At 41.9% G+C, this 20,153-nt stretch overlaps 1 protein-coding gene across 1 annotated transcript in view; it reads left to right on the forward strand.

The window, feature by feature from the left end:
• The window catches only part of TMEM117 (transmembrane protein 117), a 485,233-nt gene extending 465,788 nt beyond the window's left edge, over window positions 1-19,445 (forward strand). Inside the window, exon 8 of the mRNA XM_030217133.1 lies at window positions 18,793-19,445. Coding sequence (XP_030072993.1) covers window positions 18,793-19,445 — 653 coding nt within the window. The remainder of the gene's footprint in view (window positions 1-18,792) is intronic.
• Window positions 19,446-20,153: the final 708 nt, after the last annotated feature.

Genomic DNA, 20,153 nt, shown 5'->3' on the forward strand with positions numbered 1-20,153 from the left:
AAGTCATTTTTTATGTTGGGAAGACTATCATTTTCACCCACTTGTATCCTGCTGTGTAATTTTTCTTTAATAAGAGGGTAGGTTATCAACATGGGCTCCTGTTAAGACATGTTATTTTGCGCTTAACGTGTTATTAGTAGCTGGGTCTCGTTGCAAAGCATAGGGCCTGGTCTAAAATAGCACAAATTAATGGTACAATAACATATCTTAATGGTAGCCCATGTTGTTAACCACACTCCTAAGTGGTTTGCATATTGTTGCTTAGCAACATATGTTGCATTATTGACCATTTTCTTTCTTAGTACTTTTCTGAATACCATGTGACCTGATAAGATTTTCTCTTGACTTAGTTCATTCTCCTGTCCGTATTTTCATCATTCACATACAGCTAGAGCAGCCAAAAATCTTAGACTCCATATACAACTGTTGTCTCCTGTTTTCTTTATGTATGTAAGAAAAACATTGCATTTCTGTTTCAGCATTTCTTATATGGCTCTCTAGTGGCAGATGGTTTATGTAGTATATATATGTTTTTGTAGGCATTCAAAATATGCCTAGCCTAGGACTGTAGCTCATGAAAATAAAACCTAACCAGTTGCTGGAAAGAATGTGAAAATATAAAGTATAAAATGCCCAGTCAGGACTATTAAAATAATCCATGATATATAAAGACAAGCCCTGAGCAATATTATCAGTTCAGAGCAATCAATATGCTAGATAACAAACAGCTCCAAATAGGTACATGATATTAGAAAATTATACCCGTGAGAATTTCCATAACAATCTCTATTTCGCTTCACAACTGTAGTAATAGCAGTAATTTATTATTGATACATTATCAACCAAACAAGGTCTTGGTATGGGATACAATTTTATATTTCAGAAACAAATGCTGCACACAATTCTAAGGCAAAAAAGACAAGTTACAAAGTTTCTCAGCTGATTTGCATAACTTAGAAAACTCATCAATGGAAAGTTATTTGCCACCTGTGGTGAAGTAAAACAATATTGTCCTTTGCTTTAATAAGAGAATCAGAGCCTTGAATATATGAATAAAACAAATAAGCTCCCTTTATGCAGAAACATCACATTAGATGTGGGAGGATTTAGGTGATCTTTTGCTCTGAATTGCTTAATACATTATCGACGTCTTTACAATATGTATGAGCCATGTCCTTATAAGCAGGTTAAAAAATAACTCACTGGGCTGACTTCTGGATCTTGGGTGAGGTAGGGAGGGCAACAGCTGTTAGGGCCCTTGCCTGTTATGTTTTGCAGGGCTCTGGCATTGGCCGGAGCCGGTAGACATGCTGTTTAGGGGGTGGATCTAGAGAATGACACGGGGTGACACAGGGACAAAGTTTGTCCCCGTCCCCACAAGGTCTGTCACCATCCACGTTCTATCCCTGTGAGCTTTGTCCCCGCCACATCCCTATGAGCTCTGTCACCGTCCCTGCTCCGTCCCAATGAGCTATGTCCCGGTCCCCATCACCGAAAGCTCTGACTCCATCTGCTAATGGAACTTTGTAAATCTAAGTGCTCCGAAAATAAGCCCCATAGTTTTGTATATTTCAATCTACAAATGATGTTTTGCCTTATAATAGAACTGCCTTAAAATGCATGTGTACATTTGTATGGATACCTTTGAGAGGGAGCAATAACTAAAACAAAACTATTCAGGTTGATTACTGCAGCATCCTTGAGTTTGTCAGAAGGGAGGTGGTTTCTTTATGAATATTAGTAGTCACAGTGTTCCTGTTAGCAGACATAAGTTTCATCTGAAACCACCTCTAATGCTACAAGGAGTACAGCTAACAATCAAAGTAATTTATACACTGTTCTGTATACAAAATAGGGAACAAGTCAGGCTTATATAGGAGATGTAGAGGGGCATAATCGAAAGTGGGTGCCCATCTCCGTGGGCAGCCATGCGAAGGGGCGGGACAAACCGTATTTTTGAAAAAAGATGGGCGCCCATCTTTTTTTCGATAATACGGGTTGTGCAGGGCAAATGCCTAGGATTTGGGCGTTTTTGAGCTGGGCGCTATCGGTTTTCAGCGATAATGGAAACCGAAGGCGCCCAGCTCAAAAACGAACAAATCCAAGGCATTGGGTCGTGGCAGGGGCCAGGATTCATAGTGCACTGGCTCCCCTCACATGCCAGGACACCAACTGGGCACCCTAGGGGGCACTTTTACAAATTAAAAAAATAAAATAGCTCCCAGGTGCATAGCTCCCTTACCTTGGGTGCTGAGCCCCCCAAATCCCCCCAAAACCCACTGCCCACAAGTCTACACCATTACCATAGCCCTAAGGGGTGCAGGGGGGCACCTACATGTGGGTACAGTGGGTTTTGGGGGGAGGGGTTTGAAGGGCTCAACGTTAACCAGCACAATTGGAACAGGTGGGGGGGATGGGCCTGGGTCCGCCTGCCTGACGTCCACTGCACCCACTAAAAACTGCTCCAGGGACCTGCATACTGCTGTGGTGGAGCTGGGTATGACATTTCAGGCTGGCATAGAGGCTGTCAAAAAAAGTTTTGAAAGTTCTTTTTTGTGGTGGGAGGGGGTTAGTGACCACTGCCACTGGGGGAGTCAGGGGAGGTCATCCCCGATTCCCTCTGGTGGTCATCTGGCCAGTTGGGGCACTTTTTTTGGACTTGGGTCATGAAAAAAAGGGTCCAGCAAAAGCGACCCAAATTCTCGCTTCTGCCACCCTTTTTTTTCGATTATCGGCCGAAGGTTCCCATCTCTCGGCCGATAAACACGCCCCAGTCCCGCCTTCACCACGCCTCCAACATGCCCCCATCAACTTTGTTCGTTCCCGCGACGGAGTGCAGTTGAAGACGCCCAAAATCGGCTTTCGATTATACTGATTTGGGCGCCTTTGCGAGATGGGCGCCCATCTCCCGATTTGGGTCGAAATATGGGTGCCCATCACTTTCGAAAATAAGGCCGGTAGTGTCACACTTCATGCTGAAAAGTATACTGCTCTATTACAGGGCAATAGGAAGAAAACATACAGTAAAATGACTGGAGTTAAATGGTACCCAATTCCTGTTCAAAATCATTGGATCTTTATTAATTGGCAGTGCAACCTCTGAAGAGATGATGCAGTATGAAAGAAATGGCTGCAATTTCCTAGACTCAAGAGAGAATGGTAGCACCCATCCTGGGAAAGACATTTTCCTGCAGCGATTCACAGTCTGACTCCATTGCCTTCCTTCTACCGCGTCCTGCTCTCTCTACTGCAACTTCCAGTTTTGACTCTAAACAGGAAGTTGTAGTACAGAGGGAGGGACGTAGCAGGAGGAAGAACACGGAGCCGGCCTGTGACTGTGAATCACTGCCAATTGCAGGAAAATGTAAGTGATGCCCGCAGGGAGGAGGATGGAAATGGAATAAAGGATTTTCTACAGCGGGAACAATTACCGTTTCCACAGGTTGATAAAACGTTTTGTTCCTGCACCCGCAGTGATTCTATTTGGGGTGTGGCCCTTACCCTGGATTTACTGTGGTTTGCCGCAGTATATCCATAGTAACGGTAACTGTGTCATTCTCTAGGTGGTACCACAAGTCTTGTCATGAACCTGGAAGTGCTCGTGGTCGGGGCTCTTTGGGAGCAGCAGGGACCCAGCCCACTGTAGGTGAGGCAAAGGCAGGCTGTCTTGCGGTCTGGCAGCAGCATTCATCTATGCCATGCATCAGGGAAGGGGGCTGGAATGGTTGATGCATGCACGAGTCTTTGCACATACACTGAACTAAGGATGATGATGATGGCAGGACTATGCATGGAGCATCCATTGCACTGGCAGGGCCTTGAGAACACAAGGAAGGCTGAGTAAGCCACCAGAGGTAGCAGAATTTACAGGGAGACCCTGGCAAGGTATGGGTAGGCTTTGAGGGCTCAGGCAGGTGGTTTGGAGGCTCCAGAGTATGTGCTTCATGCATGGGAAAGTCTGGGATAAGCCATGCAGTGCAGCAGGCAGTAAGAGAGCTGATGAAGGGAGAAATAATGCTCACAGTGGGGATGTGCATGCAAGCAGAAGATAACACAGAGCGTGGTTGGAATGCAGAGCTGTGCCGGCACAGGCAGCTGCATGCGCTTCGGAGCCTCGTGCGTAGCTGAACTGTCAACTTATTTAAAATATTTTTAACGTGTGTGTAGATGTGTGTGAGTGATTATGAGGTACAGAGGTATTTTTGAAAGGTTTTGCACAATATTGGAAGTTCAAAGGGAACATATTTGAATTGAGAATGAGGGTGCTCTATGCAGCCGCATGGATTCTTGCATGAGGAGCTGTGACATGAGAGATTTACTGTGTGTGAAAGAGCCATTACAGCTGGGAGCCAACAGTAGAGAGCAAAGTGCTGCTGTGAGACTGTGCTCTGAGAGTGGTTCTCTTTGCCTTAAAATTGGTAGAGATAGCTGAGTTTAGCTGGCATTTGGCTGGGTCAGTGAAGGGTGTGAGAGAGAAGTGTGGTTTTTTGAATGAGCTGTGAAGGAATGTGCATGAGGGGTTGGCTTACAGAGCAGCTGTGTTTGGGTAAGGGCAGGCTGGTCCTGTTTTCACTGCTAGAATATGGTGGGACAAGTTAAAGGAATTTTGGAGCCAATTTGAGGCTTTGGAAGGGAAAGCTAGGGTCTTTGGGCTTAGCAATGTTGTTCTTCCATAGGAAGGAAGTTCAGCCTCACTTCAGGTGGAATGAGCTAAAAATAAAGCATGTCTGAAAGGAGGGGGTCAGAAGGACTTCCAGAGAGGAAAGTGTGGAAGGGAATAGTGTTTGGAAGAAGGAAGAGAATAGCTCCTTTTAATTTTTTCTTATCCTTCCAAGACTTGAATATACACAGAGCCATAAGTACTAAATATTTTCATCATAGACCAAAATTGGGAGAAAACATTTACTGAGTTTCCTAAATATGTCCTGCAGATTCCACCAAACAGTTGGGTTTTCACGGGGCAAGGGGGGAAAGCGAAAGAACAAAGCTTAGATATATGTACGGAGCTCCTCAAATGTGTCTTCTAGTAAAGACATCAGACTGAATAGTAAACTAAAACAAAGGTAGAGTAGCTGCTCCCCGACTTGGCTGCCTGCCAACCTGAAGGTCACAGGTTCAAAGCTGGCTTGTGCATGATAGCAATTAACACTGGAAAGAAACCTGTCAGAGAGGGTAATAGATGCCTGGAATACCCTCCTGGCAGAGGTGGTGGGGACAAAAACAGTGAGGGAATTCAAAAAATGCATGGGGTGTAAACACAGAGGATCCCTATAGAGAAAGAAGATGGAATCAAAGTAAAACTTAAATGACCTTCACACTTTAAACAGGGCATAGAGGCATATAACCTGCACAGAGTGGCAGATACAACTCTGGCCTTCTTGTTGGGCAGAGTGGATGGACCAACCTGGTCTATCTGTTTTTATTTTGTGTTACTATGAGAGGTTTCTAGTTCATAGACACTCAATTGGGAGAAATCTTTCAAAAGTGAAGTATCAAACAAAATTAATGACCGCACATGCTCGGAATGCCTTCAAGGTGACTAGGGCCCAAGGCCAGGTGTCAAGGCTATCAGGGCAATTAGAGAATTCTTTGATGTCCTGGTGAAGACTGCTGGGAGGTGGAAGGACCTTAGAAGGAAGATTGATGACAAGGGTTAACCACATACTGTTCTGCACCCTTGATTGCAGGTACCAACAAGCAGAGCCAGTGTGAGGGTAATAAGTGCCCTAGATGAACTTTCAGCCTCCACCCCATTCTTCATGACTGTAGCCTGTACCTCACCCCAAAGATTTTGATAATTAAACTCAACAATCATGATCATCACAACAAAATCCTATAAAAATGCAGGTTAAAGTATATGCTGATGGTTCGTTGAGTTTGCATGGCTGTCAGAACTTACTGTTTTGCTTTGACTGTGATTACTCTATGTTGACCCCAAGAATCTGCTGCTCTAGGCCTTGTCTAATACTACAGTCAAAGCGAGAAGGGAAAGTAAGAGGTCCCTAATGTTGGGAGGGAAGAAGGGACCATATTCTGTTATATTTATTGTGGACTGTGAGTTCTGATTTGGAGTTTTAGATATCTGGTCTGTATATCCTCTCTTTAATTTGAACTGAAAGTTGGCTGGGATCAGGGAAAATACCTGTATAATTTTTATACTTGCTTCAAGTTTCCAGTAGAGGTTTTATTTTTCAGCAACCCCAACCAGGTGGGTTGTGTACTTTTTCTATTGGACTGGCACATTCATGAAGAACCCTAGGGAGCATGGAGAACAAGTGTGCCCCATTTATCCCAAATATACCCCTTCATTCTGATCTCTAGGAAAAAAAGACTACAACCATAAGATAAAACATCAGGAAAATGAAAAAAAGGAGGAAGCAAAAGAAGTAATAATGTGGTTATTTTGAAAAAATCTGCATTAATTATCACTTTTATTTTACTAATAAAGCCATGTAAATATATGCTAATATCAAGCTATAAAGAGAAAAAGAATGCAGCACAGATGTTTGCAAAAAATTGTTTTTGGCATGGGAGAATTATGATAAAATGCAAGTTGTTTTGCATTTGCCCCTGCCAAAGGAATTTTTTTCAAGTGAAGCAGTTTTCTGCATTAAACTACTCCGAATTTCCCTCACCTGTTACCAATAAGATCCTAATAGCAGCCAGTTTTGAAGGCTGATTTCTTCTGATAAGTATACTTTCTCAGTAGTGGTATCTTGAGGCATGACTCCCTTTGCCTGGGGCCTGATTGACAAGTTTATGTAATGGTGCGTTGTCCTGTGTGATTTAGAGCACTGATTGGGCAGCAGAGGAGAAGGACAAGGCATAAGCCAACACAACTTTCATATTTCTTCTACCAGCCTGGATCAGTAGCTTTGACAGACATATGCAGACGGGGGGGGGGGGGGGGGGGGGGGGGGGGGGGGGGGTGTGAAGAGGGGTGGTGGAATCAACTAAAAAAGGGGCTGTCAGGGAAGGTCTGGGGATGAGAGGAGGAAGATCTAGGGTTGAGGAAGGATTGGCAGAGGGTGAGGAGGAACTGGAGTTGTGAGACAATCAGTCGGGGGAAAAATGAGAGAGGGCATTGCCTGGTGCATGCGTGTGAGAGAGAGAGATTGAATAAGAGTATGTGTGTGAAAAGACTGCAAGCATAGAGAGAGAGGGTCTATAAAGAATGTTTTGGAGATTCTGTGTATTCCATTTCCAGTCTTGTTCTTCTGTTATTTTGCCTTTCTGCTGTTAAATTCCAGGTGCTGTTTTGAGCACATTTAAACAGGACTTGGGGTGACTGAAGTGTGAGCAATGAGTTTTGACTTCTTGCTCTGAGTCTGATGTGATATGATAACATGAACATGCTCGGTATACTTTCATCTCCTAACTTCAGATTTTAGAGCTATCAAGAGAGTGAATTCACTAACCCAAAAAAGTAATGCAGATTGAGTATTGCAGTGAAGATAATTGTATATTTCATAAGTCTCAGCAGAGTTTGCTGTAAAAGATATTATATTTTTCCAGAGATTTGTAAGATCTAAGTCATGTTTTTGTTGTTGTTATAAGACAATTATTGTTATCCTCCAAAGTTGCTGAATGTCTTTCTGGCTGAATCTTTAAAGTTGAGCCCTATGTGCTTTATAGTATTTCAGTATAATTTTAAGAAGTACAGGACAGTCGCAGAAGAGGCACTGTTATTACTAAAGGAATAGATTCATTGTAACGTATATTTGAAGTGATTTCATATGACCCACTATTGCAAACAGAGGGTCATTTGCTAACAGCATACACTAACTATTATACACTAACCATTAGATGATCCCAAAAATTTCTAATCAAAGTGGTGTACAACAATGTAGAAAGCAATACTAATTTAAAAAACATAACCATCATCAGCTTAAATCAATATAAAATGTAGGCATAATTTGAAATATAAAAACAAAACAAGACCATGCCGTCATAACATTACAACTAGATTATTGTAATGCTCTGTACACTGGTCAAACCAAAAAGAGTGTATCAGCTCAAACTAATTCAGAATGCAGCAGCACGACTGATAGAAGGCTGCAAATGGAGTGACCACATCACACCCTTTCTGCAAAAATTACATTGGCTACCAGTAACTTACAAGGCTAAATTTAAAACTCTGTGTTTGATTTTCAAGGCCCTCAAAAAAATGGGCCAGAGTACTTAAACAATAAGTTAGCCCTTTACACACCTTTGAGATCTCTAAGATCCTCTCAAGGATCATCACTATCTGTCCCTTCATCAAAAGAAATTGTACGATGTGATACCTATCGGCGAGCCTTCTCAGGAGTAGCCCCCATGTCCGGGAATTTACTCCCAGAGGGACTACATATAACTCTAGACTACATCAGGAAGCAGATAAAAGCCTGGTTCTTCTCCTAAGCCTTTAATACATAGGATGACTGACTATATACCTATTCTGCACCTGGACTAGCTTGCTGCACACACTGTAAATTAGACCAGATTCTTATATCTTGATTAACTGTACAAAGAACTTGCCTTTAGTTTAGCCACCCATTTATTTATCCCAGCTGACTCTGTACCATGCATTGTCCCCATCTATATATCTGCATTTGTCCCCTCAGATATATGGTAAGCTGTATTGTAGAAAAGTATTAGTATCATAGCAAATATTTGAATGTTCTAATTGTGCTCTTATTAGATATTTCATCATAATTATGCTTACATCAAATTATATCTTTATTATTTGAATTTCAGCATTGTTAAATGTGTACATTTTTTATCTTGTTTCATGGTAGTCTTATTATTAGGTTTCAATTTGCTGTTTTCAAGTTTTCCTCTTTCATTGTATTTATGTTTATACTTGGTCATTTACTATTGTTAAACTATTATCAAAATTGTAAGTTTGAGTTTAAACTGTACCTACTGTACATTGTCTTAGGTGAATCTCTTCATAAAGGCTGTAAATAAATCCCAATAATAAATAAACATATAAAACTGAATAACAGATTATTGTGCCAAATTAAAATTTTGATTTGAAAGTTTTAAAATAGCAATCAAGGGATTAATATTACTTCTGTTGTCTAGTAAGATCTGACAGTTAATTTCACAAGTGTGGGGCAAAACAAGAACAAGCTTTTAATTTAGCCCTAACTAGCCTGATAGTCAACAATAAAGGTGTACTGACGAGCACTTTGTATTAACCTTCTGTGTATTACAGATCTTAATTGTTTAGTTTTTATGTTGAGAATGTCATTGTGAGAGCAGTTATATTTATTTATTAGGATTTATTTACTGCCTTTTTGAAGGAATTCACTTAAGGCGGTGTACAGTAAGAAAATGAGGGCATAAGTACATAAGCGTTGCCATTCTGGGACAGACCGAAGGTCCATCAAGGCCAGTATCCTGTCCAGGTCACAAATATCTGGCAAGATCCCAAAACAGTAAAACAGATTTTGGCTGTACTTTTCCCATATGTATCACTTTGCTCTTGCTCACATAAAACATCATCTGTCCTTTGGATGCCCAGTCTTGCAATTTTTCACAATCTTCTTGCGATTAACAACTTTGAATAACTTTGTGTCATCAGCAAATGTTAATTACCTCACTAGTTATTTTCATGTCTAGATTGTTTATAAATATGTTAAAAAGCAGCGATCCCAGCACATACCTCTGGGGAGCTCCAATATCTACCCTTCTCCATTGAGAATACTGACCATTTAAGCCTATTCTCTGTTAATCTGTCTTTTAACCAGTTTTTAATACACAATAGGACATTACCTCCTATCCCATAACTGTCTGATTTCCTAAAAGAGTCATTCATAAGGTAGTTTGTCAAATGCCTTTTGAAAATCCAGACTGGCTCACCTTTATCCACATATTTATTCACTCCTTCAAAGAAATGTAGTAGAATGGTGAGGCAAGATTTCCCTTGACTAAATCCATGTTGGCTTTGTCTCATTAATCCATGCTTATGTATATGCTCTGTAATTTTGTTCTTTTAAATAGTCTCTACCATTTAGCCCGGCAACGACATCAGGCTCTCCGGTCTATAATTTCCTGGATCACCTCTGGAATCCTTTTTAAAAATTGGCATTACATTGGCCACCCTACAATCTTCTGATACCTAAATTTGGCTTCCAGAACTCCTCTCCCACATTTTTCTATGTCATTCGTACCCACATGTGCCAAGACAGCAGGCTCCTCCCCTGCACGGTCTACAATCTTATCTAGGTCACACATGAGATCCATCTTCTTTGCACCAGGTAGGCAAATGACCAACAGGCTTATTTTCAAAAGAGAAGGGTGCCCATCTTTCAACACAAATCGGGAGATGGGCGTCCTCCCAGGGTTGCCCAAATCGGCATAGTCGAAACTGATTTTGGCCGTCCTCAACTGCTTTCTGTCATGGAGATGACCAAAGTTCACGGGGGCGTGTCGGAAACATAGCGAAGGCAGGACTGGGGCATGCCTAACACATGGGTGTCCTTGACCGATAATGGAAAAAAGAAGGGCGTCCCTGACAAGCACTTGGGCAACTTTACTTGGCCCATTTTTTGTTACGACCAAGCCTCAAAAAGGTGCCCGAACTGACCAGATTACCACCGGAGGGAATCGGGAATGACCTCCTCTTACTCCCCCAGTGGTCACCAAACCTCTCCCACCCTAAAAAAAACTTTTTTAATATTTTTGCCAGCCTCTATGCCAGCCTCAAATGTCATACCCAGCTCCATGACAGCAGTATGCAGGTCCCTGGAGCAGTTTTAGTGGGTGCAGTGCACTTCAGGCAGGCGGACCCAGGCCCATCCCCACCCTACCTGTTACACTTGTGGTGGTAAATGTGAGTCCTTCAAAATCCACCAGAAACCCACTGTAGGTGCCCACCTTCACTCCTTAAGGCTATGGTAGTGGTGTACAGTTAAGGGGAGTGGGTTTGGAGGGGGTGAGGGGGGCTCAGCACACAAGGTAAGGGAGCTATGCACCTAGGAGCAATTTCTGAAGTCCACTTCAGTGCCGGTTGGTGTCCTGGCATGTCAGATGGACCAGTGCAGTACAAATGCTGGCTCCTCCCATGACCAAATGGCTTGGATTTGGTTGTTTCTAAGATGAGCGTCCTCGGTTTCCATTATGGCCGAAAATCGGGGACGACCATCTCTAAGGACAACCATCTCTAAGGTCGACCTAAATTTCGCAATTTGGGCGTCCCCGACCGTATTATCGAAACGAAAGATGGATATTTATCTTATTTCAATAATACGGGTTTCCCCGCCCCTTCGCCAGGATGTTCTGCGAGGACGTCCTCAGGAAAACATGGGCGCCCCTTTTGATTATGCCCCTCCCAGTGATCCTCATGTTCACTAGCCACCCAACTATCTACATGCCTAATGATCAAATCTCCAGCTACAACCGCCATCCTAACTCTTTCCTCATGGGCAGAAGCCCCTGGAGACACATTCTTGGTACAAGAGGATATTGCATCCCCTGGATTTCCACTAGAACCTTCAAAACAGAATGTTTGGTTTAAGCCAAGCTCCTTCACCCAACCATCAAGGGACTTGCAAGTAATACCAAAAAATTCTGGAACCCCAGGAACATCAGACACACCTACCCTTCTTGTCCATTTCCTTGCTTTTCTTGTTAGGGGCTTCTCCAAACCAGCAGCAGCAGCAGCAGGACAAGATAAACCCTATCACAGGACTGCACCATGCATATGTGCTGCTGGTGCTGGTGCTGGCTCTGCCTTGGAACAGCAAACTGATGTCGGAGGAGGCGGGACCAGCAACACACGTATGCACAGTGCAGCCTCAATAGGGTTTAGGGTTTAGCTTTTTTTTTACCACTTCAGCAGTGGCAGGGGTGTAAAGAAGACAGAGAGAAGAGAGAGGTATTGATGGATAGGGGAAAGAGGATGATACTGGATGGAAAGGGGAGAGAAAGGGCAGATGCTGGATGGAAGGAGGATTGAATGGGGAGATTGGAGAAAGAGCACATCTGTTGGATGGAAGGGGCCAGAGAGGGAAAATTCTGGAACGAAGAGGAAAAGAGAGAGGGGTAGATATTGGATGGAAGGGGGAGAGAGAGCTGATGCTGGATGGGAGAGGGAGGGAGAAAGAAAGCAAATGCTAAGTAGAAGGGGGAGAGAGGGGGGGAGGAAGGGGCAGAGAAAGACAGCAGATACTAGATGGAGGGGGAAGAAAGAGAGTAGATGCTGGATGGAGGAGGTGAAGAAATTGGATAAAGGTGAGTGAGAGACTGGGGAATAAGAGAAAGTAAAATAGGAGAACCGGTGTGAGGGAAAGAGATGGAAAGCTGTAGAGAGACAGAGACATAACAAAGAGGGTGAAATTGAAAACTGGATTGTAAGGAAGAATTAAATCTGGCAGAAAAATATATTGAAAAAAAGCTGAAAGGAAAAGGAGGAGAGAGAAAAATGACAAACTCACAGCAAATCTTGGCAAAGAGAAGATGAGGAAAGCAGAAACCAGAGAATGGGACCAACACAATTAGAAAAAGAAAATGGCCAGGAAAAAAAGAGAGAAAAAAATAATTATATTTTTAGTTTAGGATAAAGTAGTGTGGTAGCTGTGTTAATAAATATTAATAAATATAAATGACAAACGTGTGGAGACCAAAACCTTCCTCAGGTCAGGACAGGATACCATAACAGCAGTATACTTTTCTAATCTGAGGAAGAAGGTTTGGCCTCTGAAAGCTAATTGAAAAGTATATTTAGTCCAATAAAATGGTATCATCTTATTTTCTATTCTTTGATGTATTTGTATTTGTTAATTTGAAATGCAGTGATTGGAATATGTCAGTTTTTGAAATGTATGGGGACAGACATCACTCTCACTCTCTCTCTCTCTCTCTCTCTCTCTCTCTCTGGTGTTGGACTGCATGCAGAATCTGGCTTCTTGGGGGTTCCATTTCGTTTTCTATATATATTTCTATTTTATGTTTGTGGTTACTTAGGGCTTCTTTTACAAAGGCGCACTAGTGATTCTCACGTGACAAATGAGAGGAAACCCATAGAAATTGAATGAGCTTTCTCTCATTTCCCGCACTGAGAATTGGTAACGCGGCTTTGTAAAAGAAGATGTTAGTGTTATTCTGTACTGAGTGAGAATCTTATCTTTGTTCTGAGACATGGAGGGGCATTTTCGATATGATGTCTAAGCCCGACTTTGAACGTTTTGCAAAAAACATCCAAAATCCGAATAGGAGAGAAGGGCATTTTCAAAAGAGAAAAACATCTATCTTTTGTTTTCGAAAATATGGTTCTGAACAACGTTTTGTGATTTGGATGTTTTGTTTTTTGAAAAAAAAAAAAAAACCCTCCAAGTGCTAAACACACAAAATTAAGCCATTGGGATGTAGGAGAAGCCAGCATTTTTAGTAGACTAGTCCCCCTGACATCCCAGGACAGCAATAGGGCACCGTAGGGGGCACTGCAGCAGACTTCATAAAATGCTCCCAGGTACACATCTCACCATTGCTCCCTTGCCTTGTGTGCTAAGCCCCCCAAAACCCACCCAAAACCCACTACCCCCAATTGTACACCACTACCATAGCCCTTACAGGTGAAGGGGGCACCTATATGTGGGTACAGTGGGTTTCTGGTGAGTTTTGGAGGGCTCACAGTTTCCACCACAATTGTAACAGGTAGGAGCCTGGGTCCACCTGTCTGCAGTGCACTGCACTGCACTTACCACTAGACTACTCCAGCGACCTGTATGCTGTTCTGATGGACCTGAGTATAATATCTGAGGCTGGCATAGAAGTTGGTAAGTAATGTTTTTCATCACATTTTTGGAGGGTGGGAGGGGGTTAGTAAACACTGGGGGAATAAGGGGAGGTCATTCCTGATTCCCTCTAGTGGTCATCAGGTTATTTAGGACACTTTTTTGTGCCTTATTGGTAATAAAAACAGGTCTAACTCAAAACATCTAAGTTTTAGTCCTGGACGGTTTTGTTCCATCATGGCTGAAAAACATCTACGTTTTAGTCCTAGACAGTTTTGTTTTGTTCCGTTATGGCTGAAAAATGTTTAAGTCTTAGGAAACCCCAAGTTCTGCCTTGAACACACCCCTGGCACTCCCCCTTGAGATTTGGATGCACTTCTGGTGAACTTCAGACAAAAACGTCTAAAACTAGGTTTCGAAAATGTTGATTTGGTTGTTTTTGTGAGAAAAACGTCCAAATGCAGACATGCCACTTTTTGGACATTTTTCTCTTTTGAAAATGAGCCCAATAGTTTCCTGTTAGCACTGACTGTGCAGGATTGATCTGTACTAATAGCTTGTTTAGTTTTCCAATAGGTGTATTGATGTTCTAGTGCCCACTGTAATGTTTATGGTGCTACCTTTCCTAGTGTTACTGTTATTATGGTATGGTGGAATTGCTCTATAGGACCTGAGTGACATTTTGTAGTATTTTGAATTACTTCAGTGTATCAATCACAGGAAGGAGGTGGAGTACCAAACATATAATCTTCAAAACCATCAATCTCACACCTAAACAAGACCAGTGGAAATATCTAATGAAAACACACAAGGAGGAAAAAGCCTCAGCAAGCCCAGACCTTTTACATTAGGTCAAAAAATAGCTTAGGTGTAATCACTAGCACAAAGAACCTCCAGTGCATCATATAAATCCAAACTTTTTAATATAATCTTTTAAATTATGCACTGGAGGTTGTTTATGCCAATGATTACACCTAAGCTATATTTTGACTTACTATAAAAGGTCTGAGCTAGCTGAGGTTTTTTCCCCCTTCTGTGTTTTCATTAGGTATTTCCACTGGTCTCGTTTAGGTGTGAGATTGATGTTTTAAAAAATATATATTACTTCACTGTATGCCTGGTACTGGATTTTAGATTTGGATTTAGATCACACCTTTCTAGTAGTAGCTCAAGGCAAGCCATATTCAAGTACAGCAGGTATTTTCCTGTCCATGGAGGGCTTACAATTTAATCTTTGTCCCTGAGGCAATGGAGGGTTAAGTGCCTTGTCCAGGATCTCAAGGAGCAACAGTGAGATTTGAATCCTGGTTTCCCTGGTTCTCAGCTTGCTGCTCTAACCATTAGGTACAGATAATACACATTATCTATCTTAGCTGAACCTGTTTGCAACTCAACAGAAAACTAAAGGCTAGCAGAGCTGAAGCCTGGTGCCCATTTGGCAACATCAAAAACCATGATGGGGGGGATATTAAAAATGATCTGCCCAAGGAGTCAAATACACTAGGAGGGGCATAATCGAACAGGGATGATCATCTCTAAGGGCGTCCATCTCTAAGGACGTTCCGGCGAAGGGGCGGGAAACCCGTATTATCGAAACAAGATAGACGTCCATCTTTCGTTTCGATAATACAGTCAGGGACGCCCAAATCTCAACATTTAGGTCGACCTTAGAGATGGTCGTCCCCGGTTTTCGGCCATAATGGAAACTGAGGACACCCATCTCAAAAACGACCAAATCCAAGCCCTTTGGTCATGGGAGGAGCCAGCATTCGTAGTGCACTGGTCCTCCTCACATGCCAGGACACCAACCGGGCACCCTAGGGGGCACTGCAGTGGACTTCACAAATTGCTCCCAGGTGCATAGCTCCCTTACCTTGGGTGCTGAGCCCCCCCCCAAACCGCCCCTAAAACCCACTCCCCACAACTGTACACCACTACCATAGCCCTTAGGGATGAAGCGGGGCACCTACATATAGGTACAGTGGGTTTCGGGTGAGTTTTGGAGGGCTCACATTTACCTCCACAAGTGTAACAGGTGGGTGGGGGGGGCCTGGGTCTGCTTGCCTGTAGTGCACTGCATCCACTAAAAACTGCTCCAGGGACCTGCATACTGCTATGATGGAGCTGGGTATGACATTTGAGGCTGGCATAGAGGCTGGAAATAAATGTTTTTTAAAAAATTTTAGGGTGGGAGGGGGTTGGTGACCACTTAGGGAGTAAGGGGAGATGATCCCCGATTCTCTCCGGTGATCATCTGGTCAGTTTGGGCACCTTTTCAAGGCTTGTGAAAAAAAAGGGGCCAAGTAAAGTCAACCAAATGCTCGTGAGGGACACCCTTCTTTTTTCCATTATCGGCCAAGGACGCCCATCTCTTAACCACGCCCCCATCCCACCTTCGGTACACTGCCGACATGCCCCCGTGAACTTTGGTCATCCCCGCGACGGAAAGCAGTTGAGGACGCAAAAAAATCGGCTTTCAATTATGCCAATTTGGGCGACCTCGGGAGAAGGACGCCCGTCTCCCAATTTATGTCAGAAGATGGGCGTCCTTCCCTTTCGAAAATAAGCTAGAAGGTATGCCACTGCTTCCCCCTCTGATATACTGGCTGGTATGAAAGAGTTTTCAGCTACATGCCTCTCCTTAGTTGCTGAGGCAGCTAATTAGTGATCCCCTTCACCTGCCAGACAGCTGATCAATCAGGGCACCTTTTCTGTACCCTGGAGAACTTTATGGCACTTACATTTATGTATTAAAGTTATAGAATGAGGGGGGTTGGTAAAGTAATACAATACACTGGTGATTTTCTTTCACTATAGAAATAGTTTGGCTGGACCTTTGTGAACCCCCAGTGCTTTGCTTGAATCATACATACATGTATGTCAGTGCATTTTTTGGCTTAGCTTACAGACAGTACTGTACGTGTTTAGGAATATCCACCTTCGTTCTTTCCTCAAACATATCAACTTCACACACCTATGAAACTGTACTAATCCTTGATAGATTAATTATGCGAGTTTGGTAATATAATGAAAACCTTAAAAGGGTTATGTTTGACTTTGTTTTATTGTGTTTTATGTGCTATATTTTATTTATTGTGACTGTTTTACATGTTATTTTTGTATTATTTTATGTTTTTAATATTGTAAACTGATTTGGATGAATTTTACAAAGATGGGGAAGCTGTCTATAATGAACAGTATCACCCAGTGGGATGATAAACAGTTCATCTTCAAAACCGCAGTGCGATTTAATTCCTAGCATGAAACACTGAAATTTCACCATAAATCTAGCTATCTGATGGGTTTTTTTCTTTCTAGTTTTATTGCAGATTAACTAAAATTAATCTTATATACAGTGTTTATCTAAAGAACCTTGAGAGAAGATCAGGCATTTGCCAACTAGGATGTGATGCATGTGGAGGTTAACAAGTCACCTAGGGGGTCCTTTTACCAAGCTGCAGTAAAAGGGGGGCCTGTGCTGGTGTCAGCATGTGCTTTTTGACACGCTCTTAGGCCCCATTTTATCGCAGCATTTAAAAAGTTGCCTTTAAAAAAAAAAAAAGAAATGGCCATGTGGCAAGTGAACCACTTGCCGCACAGCCATTTCAGGGGGGAGCACTTACCACTACTGGTCAGGGCTCCCGTGCTAACCCAGCGGTAACTGGGCAGTGAGTGGCACTGCCTGTTTACCACCGGTAAGCACCGTCGGTACAAAGATAAAAATATTTTTGTAGCACCGGAAGTGGCGCTTACTGGGGGTGGGAACTACCACCAGGCTGCTGCGGTAGCCTGGTAGTAGTTCTGGATTAGCGAGCGGTAAGCCCGTGTTGGGCTTACCGCCACTTCATAAAAGACCCCTCTAGGTTGGGAAGTCAAGCAAGTGCTTACTTGTTGAACATATCGGAGCCAATGTTTCTTTACAAAATTGAAGCTGCGTAGATTTACACCACTTTGGGAGCTGAGGTAAATGTGTAAGAATATAAAACACACATATTTCAGAAAGAACATTTGACTCTACTTTGCTTTGTCCCAAACACCTACACCTGGGTTATGTACCATTCATTTATTCAGCCAGTGGTGGTCAGTGTTTTTTTTAAATCCTGACTGACACCAACTAGAATGCTGGGTCATGTCTGGGCACCGGTATTGAATATTCGGCTCTCACTGGACATGTGATAGCCGCCGAAAACTATTTAGACCCTAGCCAGTATTCAGCCAAGACTCATATAATTTACTCCTGCCTGCTTAAATCACTTTGAATATTGACCCATCTGTTCTTGGGCCATGAAAGACAGTTAATTAAATCAGTATACATAAGCATAGTAATCATGTATGGGGGTAATTTATATGCTGCATTTTACCCATGTGTCCTTGTATAAAGACTTAGGCAATCATGGTTTCGGGTTTCTTATTCTTAATTACTTTTTGAATATATTTATAATTTTTCTTTCACTTTGAAGTTGCAGACTGTGCTGTGTAGGCAGCAAGAAAAAGAAAAATGTACCAGGCTGTGAAAACTTTTACAAGGCACTGAAAACATAGTAAAGAAAGTCTTGATAAAGAATATAAAAATGGCATAGACGGCACCACAGGCTAAAAAGTGAGACTTGGGGAACCAAATATGAATATTTTTGACATGAAAACCAATATGATAGACATTACAGTACCTCAGAAATATTCATCATCCATAAGACGAAAATATTTTTCCTGGAAGTTAAGTTCTGAAAATAGAAGTTGTAATATAAGACCCAAAGAGGGTAGACTTAATATTAGCAGATGGAAATATTGCTTTGCAGAAAGGAAAGGATGGTGGATACATGGTCTAACCTCCTAGTGATGGTGATAGTAGAGTCAAAATAAATAGCAGAGTTCTAGAAAGTATGGAGAAAGCACAGAGAATCATTAAGATAATTTCTTACACCAGATGCAACAAAAAATTGAAAGGAAATGGAGATAACGTAGAAGGCTTTTCAGTACTGCAACAAGAGAGAATGCTAGAAAAATTAGATGGGTTTGCAGTCATACTGTGTTTCTTTGTTTAAATTGCTTTTTTTCTTTTTTTTTTATACAGGTAAATGGTTTAACTATGGAATTATATTTCTTGTTTTGATCCTTGATCTTAATATGTGGAAGAACCAGATTTTTTACAAACCTCCAGCTTATGGTCAGTATGTGGGTCCTGGTAAGAAAATCTACACGGTAGAAGATTCCGAAAGCCTGCAAAACCTTAACCGGACAACATTATCATGGGAATGGCGGTCCAATAATACCAATCCTAATACTAATCAGAGCTACACCAGTGGGGATATGTTCTTACACAGCAGGTATATTGGAACTAGTTTGAACATCAAGTGCCTAGCCTTTATTCCAAGTCTGTTGGCTTTCGTTTTGTTTGGATTCTTTGTCTGGTTCTTTGGACGATTTCAAGAAAGCGATCAAGGCATGGAGAACAAGGACAAAACATACACACGCATAAAAAGGAAATCGCCTTCAGAACACAGCAAAGAGATGGGAATGACTATTGAAAATTTAAAGGCTTCTATAGAGGAAACGTTAAGTCTGCATAACACATCTTTGGCTTCTGTAAGGACAGAAGGGAATGAAAATGAGAATCCTTCTCTTTTGGTTTCTGAGAAATTGAACTCACAGTCTACTGAGCAGGAAACAATAGCACCAGCAGAGCCAGCTGGGCCTCCTGTATCCAATAGCGAGCCTATGGCATAGCCCCTCATCTAGATTTTTTTAAAACATGACGATAAACTGGAGTTGAAAGTCTAGTTTACTTTTCATAAATTAAAGTTTACATAGAGATAGGAAAAAAGTATTAGATACACCTATTCTGTGTTACAATGGTGCTCGTGTGCTTTTTCTAAGACACTTTTTTCAATTTCTATAATATATGTGCCTATATTGAATTTTTCTTTGTATACTAGACAGCCTCTCACCATTGCACAAGCTATTTAATAAGGCTTTGATTTACTTTGTGATATGGTGTTAGATAAACTTGCAGGTATTAATTTCTAACCATAGTGGTGCCTTGATATGTTATCCTTACAAAACAGTGCTATGACATACGTTAAGCACTGTTACTGTGCAGGGTTTTTCTGTACTTCTTTTGAATAACATTGATCATTTTTCATTAGCAAACATAGATATTACTAACAAATAATTCTAATTAGATTAACATAAGCATTTGTGACAACCCCTGCATTCCCATTCTTCCCATCAGAAATGTACAGACACTAGTAAGCACAAAACAAAGCAGCAGAACTGCCCTCTGCAGATTACGAGAAACGAAGAAGAGAGTGGAGACAGCTAAGGGTAATGAAGCAAGAGTTGCGTTATTTTGATGCAACTTTTATTTAGAACTAAAGGGACCATTTACTAAAACGTGCTAGAATCTCTGCTTAACGTATGGTAATGCGGGATTTT

Source organism: Microcaecilia unicolor, chromosome 10, assembly GCF_901765095.1.
Source record: "Microcaecilia unicolor chromosome 10, aMicUni1.1, whole genome shotgun sequence".
NCBI classification, from domain to species: domain Eukaryota; kingdom Metazoa; phylum Chordata; class Amphibia; order Gymnophiona; family Siphonopidae; genus Microcaecilia; species Microcaecilia unicolor.